This window comes from Saccostrea cucullata, unplaced genomic scaffold (assembly GCF_032062105.1).
Source record: "Saccostrea cucullata isolate Sc308-1 unplaced genomic scaffold, CSIRO_AGI_Scuc_v1 ctg1558, whole genome shotgun sequence".
Lineage (NCBI taxonomy): Eukaryota > Metazoa > Mollusca > Bivalvia > Ostreida > Ostreidae > Saccostrea > Saccostrea cuccullata.
The window spans coordinates 307,922-320,620 of NW_026933071.1; the positions used below are offsets into that span (position 1 = coordinate 307,922).

A 12,699-nucleotide genomic window follows, 5' to 3' on the forward strand; every position below is an offset into this window, starting at 1 on the left:
TATAAATCACGAACTGTGAAGAGCACGTTTTTATGCGATAAGTAAAATTCGATGTTCTAAAAATGGGACCAGTCGTGTATTATGATAGTAACTGATAAGCAACTTTATATATATAATATCATAAACATGTATATTTTTACAAATTCACTTTATGGAAATAAATATATTATGTATTTCGTAATTTACAAAGGGAGAGAACATTCTGATTAACACTAATTTGTCCCAAATTTTAATTTTGTTTTTGAAAGATCGATCTGTAGCAAAAATTATACATTAAAAATATTTTTAAGGAAACTGAATTAATTAAAACCTTTTACATGTTATAGCAGGAAAACAATGAAAAACATTTTTTTGCTGAAATATGGCATTTTACTGAGGTTTTTACTACTGTTAATAAAAAAAATATCATAATTAAATGACATGCATTAGCTAGATTTTATAATTCCCTTAATTTATATGTACTACATAAAACTGTTTAATATTGCATTAATTTAAAGAATGAAAATGTCTGGTAAGTTTTGTTATATTCATGCCAATATCTTTTTTATTTGAAAATTATGTAAAAATCATGGAGGAATGCTCTAAAAATATTTTTATCATGTGAATTTCATGTGAATAACTTTTTATGATATTCATATATTTTTTTTAGAACTTTTATGTGAAGTTTTCTTTGCACAATATTTATGCCATGTGCTCTTCTTGTATAATTCACATGAAAGTTATGTCAAAATCGCTTGAAATTTTCAAATAAATTTCAAATATTTTGTCCTTCTCAAGCTAAGAATTCACATGAAATTCAAGTGAATTTCTTATAATATATGAGAATTCAAACTGATAACGGAATGCAATGGGGTCGGCGTGACCAGACTGAAGCTAACAGCCAATAGCAGCAGGTGCCTCCCTTTTCTCTGAGAATAGACTTTCGGTGTATTTTTCATAATATGTAAATTTTGATGCTAATGCCTCTTGCACCCCGCCTGGACGTCCAATTTTATGTTCTGTGCAGTCAGACATATACCCAAATTCCAGCATTTGAAAGAAAAATTAGAAACTAAAAACACTTAACCCCTGATCCCCCAAGATATTTTTTGAGAATGCACTGTTATTTACTGGGGGCTACGAAATTGATCTTTTCATTGATACTTTGGCATTTATTAATTTAGATGTACTCCTCGTTTTATTCTTTTGAATAAAATACATCTTTCATACATTTAGTTGATTTCTGTAATTATTTGGTTTTTCTGAATCCCCACCTGAGATTGTTATTAAATAAACTCAAATACACGTATGGTATTTTTATACATGTATCACTACAGTTACTTATGCAGTATATACAAATAAAACATTGATAAAAATTCATATCAATTTTTTTTATCAAATTTTCTTATCTTAGATGTTGGCAGACATTCATATCCATTTTCTTTTCAAATTTAAAGAGGTTGGAAGGGACACAAAACGTACGAACTTAAATAAAGAAACAGTGTATTTCTTTATTTTCCTAAGATAGAGCACACATTCTGGTTAAAACAATACTGTCGTGTTTAAGTTTACTAAGTATTTATGATTTATCGCTTTGTGTCTAAATATAAAACATCAAATAAATTACTTATAAATCGATGTTTCATAGCTTTCTTCGGTACATAAACCAGCATTATGATTTTACAGTAACACTGTGTTTTTTTACTTGTCCAAAATAATTCAAGTCTATTAACATGTATCTAGCAAAATTATATATTCTTTGAACATGATACAATCGGAAATACTGTGTGCTTGAAGCGATCCCAGTGGGTTCTACAGAGAAAATAAGACAATATTACGTATGTTGTGAATTGCTCAAAACTATGTTGAAGAAGAGAGATGTCTTCCTGTCACCCTAATGTTGTGTAGTTAACCTCCAATGATATCCGGCGAGTGCTCTCTGTATAATGCAGCAGTGACACCTAATATGATGAAAAAAAAACCCATCAGATTAATAAGAATTAATCGAATTTATTAGCAGCATTAACAACACAACACATGAAAATGAAACATATATTTAAAAAATAATTATTATGACTGAATACACTCTCGCTAAATGATTAAAGAAACTGTACTTTCTTCTTTCCTTCAATTTAGCTAGAAATTTATTTTTAAAATTTCATGTTCTCTAAATCACTTTTAGAATGTTCAAAATTACAATGCGCTATAAAAAATAGAGGTTAGCTAAAAGGGATACCAGAGAATTAGTCTTAATACTTGTAAAGGGTTTTGCATTATTCTGGTATTTGTTAGTGAGCTCTGGAGAAAAGTTCGGGAGCTGTTTGATTTTATATATCTGTTTTCTTATTTTGAATATATTTCTCAGATTAGATTATTTCTGTTCATATTCGATAGAAACTTAATTTTTTTATGTCCTTCTATCTGTTCATCCATTTCTTTACCTTAAAATTCAAAGTTTGAATTCTTGCTTAAACTTTGATGACACAGAAAGAAAAAATCATTCCAATTTACAATGAATACATGAATGTTTGTAACTCTTAATTATGGCATATATTTGACTGCAATGTGAATTCAATTTTTAACACTGCCCTGCAATGTACGAGGGTTGATCCAAAAGTAATGTCACAACTTTGATAAAATTGCTATCAATCGACGTAAAGCAACAGAATTATACATGATGAAAGCTTTATTTATTTCAAATCAGACCTGAAAAATTTGAATGAATATAATGTATACTTTCCAAAATATCGGATTTTAAACAATGTGCGTTTATGGTAGTCGCCGCACCTAAATATAACGTCATATGACGGATACGCACCGTCATACTTTTAAGCATTTCCCCTTTGTTTCATTTATAGATATTTGTGATTTGCAAACACTTTCATCGATTCTACTTTCTTTAAGAATCCTTGGTACCATTATACACTCACTCTTTTCGTAATTAAGCCCTCTGTCAAAATTTTCTGAACAGTAGCATCAGACAAACTTAAAGATTCACATATCACTCTATACGACTGTCTTTTTTTTGACAACGTCAAATACCAACGTTTATTTCGTCCGATCTTCTATCTTTCGGTCTTCTTGTCCTCTGCTGATCATTCAGTGAACATTCACCCTCCCAAAATTGCTGAAACCATCTATTAAGATGTGTTTTATTTACATTCTTTATTCCGTAAGTCTGATTAATTATTGTAACTGTCGCTTGTGATGATTCCCGTATTTTGAAGCAAAAATGCATTACAACTCGTGGATCCATTTTTCCCAATTTTGACAATCCCTTTGTTCAATTCAACAGTGTAAAACAACAATGTTTATGATCAAAAATACCAATGCCGTCATTTAATTTTCAATTAAAAACTAAAAAATGACGAGAGTTGTGTCTTTTTAAAAAAATTTGGAAGATGAGATGCCTTTTTAGAATCTTTTTAATGTGTTTGTCTTTTTCACTCTAAGGAAAAATACACTTTAAAACGTGACGTTCCGTTGTGACGCGGCGACACCCCCTATGCTCTATGTTTTAAACATTTGTAAAATAAATTCAAATTAACATTATTAAATTAAAATTTCAATGTAAATTAGATTTATATTTGTGGTATATTGTATTCGAAAATATGACGCCAAATATAAAAGATATGGACACTGTGACATTACTTTTGGATCAACCCTCGTATATGCCGTGTACGACAAAATTATCCTTCAAATTATATTTGTCATTCATACTCGTCGGTTTCTCTAATCTTTCTAAAGATTTATATTGATTTCGCTTTCTGAAATTTAAACAACACTTTTATTTTGAGCAACTTAAATAAATGATCGCTCCATTATCAGTCATGCGTGATGTGCATTATTCCTTTGCATTAATTAAGCAAATACAATTTATCATTAACTCAAATGCTGACTGACGTTTTTCATATTAATATAAGTCCATTATTTACACACCGAATTGACGACGGATTTCCCGTTATTTCCCGATCATGACAAGGATCACAAGCGGGTGTGACCGGTCGGTAGGGGATGCTTACTCTATGGCATCTGATCCCACCTGTCATGTTTTGGAAGTCTGTGTTTGGTCCTATTTTATACTGTTTATGGACTTTGATATTGAATACTGTTCGTTATCTCCATATCCTTCATTCTATTTCAAGTTACACAATTCTGATGAGGAAAAAATATGATCTCAAACATTTCTTACTTCTAAATATATAACATAGGAACAAATATATTTTGAATGTTTCATCTAGTCAGAAACCAGACAGGAATCCCTTCTCAATTACATGTTACATTGACATTTTAATGTATTTATCAAAGAATATATTTTTATTCAAATTTATATTTACCTAATTTTTTTTTCATTTTTCACATCGTTATGAATTCGCCAGACTTTATTTTATTTAGATATACATCATAAAGGCACGTAGAGGTTTTGGGGGGATGGGGGTGACCCACAACGCAATCGCCACTTTAATTCCAAACATTGCTATTTGCAATCTAAAAATCTCATTGAAAGACAGGTTACGCCCCCATTGCAGTTTTATATTGCAGGAAATTGTATTAATTGTAAAATTAATAGGTACTACTAAAGAGAGTTGGAACTTAACAACCCCATCCACCCCAATACCATTTTCGACTTTGGACGATATTTATTTTGTGGAAATGCTGTTCCGAGAAACATTCCCTGATCAAAAAAGCAGGGAGCTAACCAGAAGAATATCCATCGTTTATATACTCTTTCTATTCATATTATTAATTGATGACAATGACTTAAATTGAGAACTATATTTATATATATTTTTTTGGAAATAAATTTCGATCTGACCATTAATTTTAAAATATTTTTACCTCTTTAACATTAACTGAAGATCAATGCTACTTAGAATGATTACTGGTATCTCTTGTTTTAGTTGTATTGGTGTTGCATAAACAGATGTCGTATTGAATGAATCTATCGTATATTTAAATTCCTGTGAATGCAAGTGACCCTTATTACCGGGTAATAGATATCATGACAGTTTTAAGTAGTCTTGTGTTTCTGCAAAGTTAAAAATGTTTACATTCATGTAGAATATTAATAAAGAGTGTCAAATTGTTTTATAATTGAATTATATTAATTAAATCAAAATTGAATAAATGTTTTATCTGATCAAATCCTGATTGACCAACTCTGAAGTGCGGAGCTGGGACACACATGTCGGGCAAACAAAGCGAAACCCGGGTTATATATAATCAATAATACTTTCCCTAATGAAAAAAAAAATATTGTATCTGTTTTAAAATGACTTGTACTGTAAATCATATATTTTCGTGAGGTAAAATTTTTGAGGTTTGAGGAGAAAATATTGGTTTGTGTGATAGAAATTGTTTAGTAGTTATGCATATGAAATTTCGTGGTGGTCATAAGATCGTTGGTCCCTCCAAACCTCAAAAACAACGACAATTAAACCCAAGAAAATTAGTGATTTCACAGTATTCTATACATTTCCTAATGGATTTTTTTAAATTGAAAATATATTGAAATTTTAAGTTTTTAAAGACAGAATATGAATACGAGATTTTTGCGATACGTGGATAAGGCGCGTTTTACAATGTGCCAAGCAGTTTCCCGCCACATCTCATCAGAAACTGTACGGGAAGAAATGCAGTGGCGGATATAGATGATGTTGTGGCAGATTCAACTCTCTCCTTTGGATTTGAGAGAGAGGGGTAGGGAGGGAGAGAGGTCCCAAATATTTGTTGTGTTTTTATTGAAGTGAATGTTCCATGAAATGCTACCTATAATTATATAATTATCTATTGAGAAATTGATGACTTGTTTTAATAATACCCCTCAAGGGGAGTAGAAGTATTAAAAGTAGCCATCAAGGTCTCAATAGAGAATAATAATTATGTATGCAGAAAATTTGGTTATTGATAAATATAATCCGCTCCTGAAATGTCACATTTCCTCGGAATTTGATAAAAGATCACGTTTCAGACTGTTGCCTCTTAAAAAAAACCAATTGGTTTGCGGTCGATTATGATGCATGTGTCAATATGTTTCTTGTGGTTATCTAACATGCGCACTTAAATCTATGGCACTGGTAGACAATACCCGATAATCATGGCTGCTAGCGCTAAAAAATATCCACTGGGTTCTCATCAGGAACACATTGTAATGTGTGAATCCCATGATATACCTATTGATATGATATGTGAGGACTGTGAAGAATTTATTTGTGCTAAGTGTGCAAAAACAGATCAGAGATCATGACTGGAACACTCTACGCACAGCAGCTACCGAAAAGAGGAGAGGTCTGATTGAATTTCTGAAGAAGATCAAGGAAGAGAATCTGCTTGGGATTGATGAGAAGATAGAAAAGACGTCAAAACAGATCACTGAAAAATAAAGAACTTTGTGAATCTGAGATTAAAAAGCTACAGAGACATTTTGATGAGATAATGATCAGGTTAAAAGATATCAGAAAATGTCATGAGAAAATATTTAGAGACGATTTGGAGAAAAAGGATAATCAACTGAACCATGTGAAATCTGTGTTAGAGAAGAGGAGAAATGGAATAATTGATGCAGTGGAATACATGGAGAAAAATAATAGCACCATGTCAGATTACAACTTGATTGACAAACACAGGGAACTGACAAAAATGCTGTCTGAATTGGAGGTTCATACGACAAACTGTGAACATTCAGTGAGATTCACTAGAGGGGAAATAAATGATGTCTTACTTGAATCTTTGGTTGGAAAAACTTGGAATTTAGATGATATTGTTGTGGCTGAAAAGAACTCATTTTAGTATGGAGATAAAGTAATATATGCTTTAGAGACATTTATTGAAGATCAAAGTCACATTAATGAACATCAGTCTAAATATATAGAAAAGATAAAAAAAAAACATGGGAGGTTTCAAAATACATAGATTTAATATCAACTCTCCTACCTTCGGCATGTGTGTGACTGATACTGGTGAAGTTTATTTCACTGACTTTTGTAACAAGTCCATCAGTTGTCTGTCACCATCAGGATCTGTCTCTACAGTCATCAGTACAGATCCACTGGAACCAGCAGGAATCAGTCATTCAGTGGACGGTGGACTACTGGTCACCTTGAGAGACGAGGAGCCAAATCCTTACAAATTAGAGCCACACAGCAGACGTCTTGTAAGACACATCACAGTGACAGGTGATGTCATTTAAGAGTATGAGTACCAGGAGGACGGCCAGATCAGACTTTTTACATTCCCATCCAGAGTCACACAGAACAGCAACAGTGATATCTGTGTTGTTAACAGTACAGGTGTCACTACTGGTCATCTAATGATTATGTCTCCCTCTGGTCGTATGAAATCTGTCTACCGTGGACAAAATCTGACAAAGAAGTTTGGTCCAACTGATGTAGTGAATGAGGCCCTCTGTAACATCCTTGTTACTGATCTACTGAACAAACAGATTCATCTTCTGAGACCCGAAGGGGAGTTCCTAAAGTTCTTACTGTCAGAGAATGAAGTGAAGTCTCCATACTTACTATCCCTATACATGTCTACACTGTGGGTCGGATATGATGATGGACTTGTCAGAGTGTTTCGGTACAGAGTATAAAATGTTATAATTTAATTTCAGTTGTAACGCGTCATTTGATTGGTTTAACTGTTTTATCCATTTTGTATAACATAACTTGCCTACGTCACAATGAGTTAAGTCAAAAACGTATCACTGCGCTTGACGTTACTTTTAAAATAATGCTCACTTTGAGGCCTTTTTCTAGAGAAAATATTGTCTCATTGTCTACATTGAAATTAAATTATAAGAAATGAAGCTTATTTCAACTTATGTTATCCGATGTAACAAAACTTGGGCAAGTTTACGCTTATTTCTAAACCGCTTCGCGGTTTATAAAGCGTAAACTGCCCCAGGTTATGTTATATCGGATCGGGTAACAAAACTTGGGCAAGTTTACGCTTATTTATAAACCGCTTCGTGGTTTATAAAGCGTAAACTGCCCCAAGTTATGTTATATCGGATAACATAAGTTGAAATAAGCTTCATTCCTTAAATAATTCTGTAGCAAAAAAGAAAAGTATTTGATTAATTCAATATGACATTACATTAGTATTATTATTTTCTTCATCTAAAATCATCAAAATTTGATTTTTAATGCAAAGTTTTCACATTTTGTTATCAAACAAAATTTAAAATTGACAGATTAATTTTCTGTGCATGAGTTTAAATTGAAATATGTTTAATATGTAAATGTTATATTTGATATTTTAATGAATATATATTAATCACTATATATATAATCATATGCAATTTACACCTTTTTTTCAAATAAACACCTCGGTGCAATTAAATAAAGAGATATATAGGAGCTTGCACTTTTTGTAGTTGGATATGATTTTTATCGAACGAGAGTTGTGTGTTTTATACCCCCGAGCCTTGGCGAGGGGATAAAAACACACAACGAGTTGGATAAAAATCATATCCAACTACAAAACATGTTATTCTTTTATCCCATGTTTCACATATTGTTTTATACACCACAATCAATGTTTTATACACTGTTTTTACATAGGACTCCACTTTATTTTACTTCTTTACTTCTTCCGTCATTTTAAGATCGATGGTTTGGTTTGAATACTTTATTGTTTAGATGTTACAACAAAAGGATTGGACACTATTAGTTACACAGTCAGTTAGTGACCTAATACGGATTCATACAGGGTGTGAAATGGAATTCCGTATTGGGCGAGGCGAAGCCGAGTCCCAATACGGATTTCCATTTCACACCCTGTATGAATCCGTATTAGGTCACTAACTGACTGTGTAACGAATTTATCCCGCTGAAGACCTTTTTCAATATTAAAAAAATATTTGGGCATATTTTGAATCCGTATCAGGTCACTAACTGACTGTGTTACGAATTTATCCAGGTGAAGGCCCTTTTTCAATATAAAAAAAATTTTTGCGCATATTATCAAAATATTAAGTTTAATCCAATAACAATCAACATATAAAATCGTTACGGTAACAAGAAATTTAACTAAACTACCTACGTAAACCGTTTCTTAGCAGCCATTTTTATTTACAATAACAAAGCTTCGAACGGAATAGCGTGCCCGATTTTCATATTACTCCTCGACGGAGACGTAATACGGAAAATTTCAGGGCGTCATGTGATCAGCCTTTATCCAATCAGCAATCTACAAATTTGTCTGAAGCGGGATAAATGTCCTTTTGATGAAACATCTAAATAAAATATGTTCAAACCAAACCATCGATCGTTAAATGACGGAAAATTAAAGAATATCGATGAATGACAAAAATAATTGGCACGTTTTGCTCTTTGTTCGGTTATTACAGTTGTTAAACAATGTTATTGATATTGTTTCTAAGGTTTCTTTCATCAACGGGCTTGATGTTATATAATGTTTTAAAGATTTCTGTCATTATAAGATCGATGAATGACAATTGATCGATGAATGGCAAATTTCAACCAAACGTGACACAAAGTACCCTTGGGAAAAGGGAATTCAAGTTTGTTAAAATGAAGGGCCACATCCTATTCCATGGGGAGATTATACTAATAAGTGAAAATTTATATCATATTTTAAAAATCTTCTTCTCAAAAACCACAGTGACTAGGCTAGGAAAAGATGTAACATATGAAAACATCCTCAGGTAGTGTAGATTCAAATTTGTTCAAATCCTGACCCTCGGGTATAGGGCGGGGCCACAAATGACAATCAAAGTTTAACATAGGAATATACAGAAAAAATCTTTAAAAATCTTCTCAAGAACCACTGAGCCAGGAAATATGAAACTTATGTGAAAACATCCTCATGTGTGTAGATTCAAGTTTGTTCAAATCATGACCATCGGGGGTAGGGCGGTGCCATAACTGACGATCAAAGATTTACATAGGAATATATAGAATTTTTTTAAATCTTCGGGTAGTGTAGATTCAAGTTTGTTCAAATCATGACCCCCGGGTGAAGTGGGACACAATGGGCGATTACATTTCAACATAGGAATGCATGCATCGGATTAAAAAAAAGGTCATGTCTTTATGGAAGCATCCTTACATAGTGTTCATTAAAATTTGATCAAGTCATGACCGTGGGTACGGAGGGCCACAATTGGGGATCAAATTTTAACCTTGAAATATCAAGCATTTTTTTCCCAAGAAAAGAAAAATCATGTTTAAAAATTGATATGGATGCCTCCTCAGGTAGGATCAAATCAAACGAAGACCCATAGCGGTAGGACTAGGCCACAATGGGAGAGGGGGGTGTTTAAATGAATTAATAGTAAAAAAAATTATTTGAATAAAATAGCAAAGCCTTTTAAATTAATATGGAAGCATCATCAGGTAGATTAAAATACCAACACCCCCCCCCCCATGTAAACTTCTCAATTCTAAAGTGATCTTTGCTTTTTTTCCTAGTCAATGTGCTCAGGTGAGCAATGTAGCCTGACATAGGCTTCTTGTATTCGTTTATCACAACGTATTTCTTTCATATCTTTAAATCAAGATTTGAATGAATAAACCAGTAATGACGTTTTTTGAAACAACTGCTTGATGCCGGTGTTGTACCTGCATTGTCACTTTATATTTTCTTTTATAAAATAAATTTCTTAGTTATTTCTCTACAGAGAACTTAGAATGATTGTATGGCGGTTGTCCGTTGTTATGCTGATTTTTATGACTTACTGTTGGCTATTTAAATTCTTAGTGTGTCCTTAGAATTATCATAATGTTTCTAAAGTCTTACGATATAGTAAAGATAGAGAAATTCTTCTGTGAATTACTACCGTGATTTTGTTGAATGTTTACTGGAAATGGCTTCTAAAAACTAATTGTAGAACCAGTATGGTAAAAAAATACGGATCTCTGGATTAGTTGCTACATACGCCGACATACCTGTACACTTTTTATTAAATACCTTATAAGTAAGACGTCTGGATTAGATTAAGAATCATAGATTAATTAACGACTTTTATAGATGTTTTGTTAATAAATAAAGTAGTTCAAGTACATTGATTAAAGAATAGTTTTTGAAGTTTTACGAAATGTCTATGACGTAGATGATGCATCATTGCGTCATGGTTAAAAGACAAGATTGCAGGTGTGGGTTGTCAGAATACCGTTTGAAGTGTCACCTGTCTTACAGCACCTTGCACCTTGATCTGAGGTATTATTGATATACGTAAATATGTAACAGAAGGCTATGGAGATGTCGAATAGTATTCAATCTCAAAGTCCATAAAACAATACAAAACAAGAGCAGATCTAGAGCAAACACGGTCCTCTGAAACATCAGAGGTGGGATCAGGTGCCATGGAGGAGTGAGCATCCTCTGCTGATCTGTCACACCAGCCGTGTGTTCATTGTCATGATCAGGAAATAACGGGAAAATCTGTCGTCAATTCAGTGTATAAATAATGGACTAACAATTAGTATGAAAATGTCGGTCAGCATTTGACTCAATGATAAATTGTATTTGCGGACAAGGTCATTGTATCGACCATAGAACTTACGAATTGATGACTTTCAACGAGAGTGATGATATTCTTGTTTCATCAACTTCTATATCAATAATTCACCTCGTTTTAGAAATTGTTCATACGTAAAGGATGCTCTTGCGTATCGAATCAAATGAGATGTATACACTCCGTACGCAGGTGATGAAGGTATATTGCTGCATAAGTAAGGGAAGTTGACGATAGAAAAGTTAAGGTCGTCCCGTTTATCATATAACTTGGTTGTTAGGTTACCATTAAGTTAACGTCTTTTTCAAATGAAATATCCAAGTATGAAACAGATGTGTCAAAGTTTGTGGTAACTTTTATCTCAAGCTCTCCTAGATATATCGTATCGACGTAGGAATGGAAATTACCATTGTTAATTGACAATTCGTCGTCGATATATCTGAAGGTCGAGTTGAAGGCCATAGCAAGTTTTTTCTTCTTTTCACGCATGAGATCTTGCATAAATTCTGCTTCATATGAATACAAAAATAGATGTGCCTATAACGAAGCGCAATAAGTTCCCATGGGAATTTCAATAGATTGTTGAAAGACCTGGTCTCCAAAAACTACATAGCTATTGTCAATCAGAAACTCAACCATCTTCTTTAAAGTGTAAAGATCTTTAAAGTAAAGATAATTTAAAATTGTTTCAGCACAAGTTATAGCGCAGTAAAAACCCTTATCAAGTTGGAAGTAATATTGAATATTTAGAAACTTAGATTTATTCAATATTTAAATTCAGCGATATTTAGACAGTCGGTGCACTCGGGATGCTGACCCTGGGAGACTCAGAAAATTGTCTCTCTCAGTAAAGTTATAGTTGATATTTTAAGTTTGTAATTTGTTAGCAGTTTGAATTTGTATTTTTGAAAAACATGGGATTTTGATGATATTGGTGTGACTAAAACCAAATCATTGCAGTATGGAGATAAAGGAATATTTTCTCTGGAGGCACTAAGTGTATTTCAATGTTACATTATACAGTGTATGAATTTCAATCCAAATCTATAGAAAAAGTAACAATGGAAGGTATCCAAATACAAAGATCTAGTGTCTCCTCTACTAATGGCATGTGTGTGACTGATAGTGGTGATATATATATTTCACTAACTACCTTCACAACTCCATCTGCTGTCTGTCAGCATTAGGATCTGTCTCTACAGTCATCCGTACCGATCCACTAGAACCATGGGGAATCT

General features: G+C 32.8%; 1 protein-coding gene across 1 annotated transcript; it reads left to right on the top strand.

Annotated features, from left to right (window-relative positions):
* The first annotated feature begins 6,919 nt into the window (after positions 1-6,919).
* LOC134237216 (uncharacterized) lies at positions 6,920-7,570 on the top strand. Its single transcript, XM_062719320.1, has 2 exons — positions 6,920-7,154; positions 7,269-7,570. Exons 1-2 carry the CDS (start codon positions 6,920-6,922, stop codon positions 7,568-7,570), a joined length of 537 nt encoding a protein of 178 aa, XP_062575304.1.
* The last annotated feature ends 5,129 nt before the right edge of the window (positions 7,571-12,699 follow it).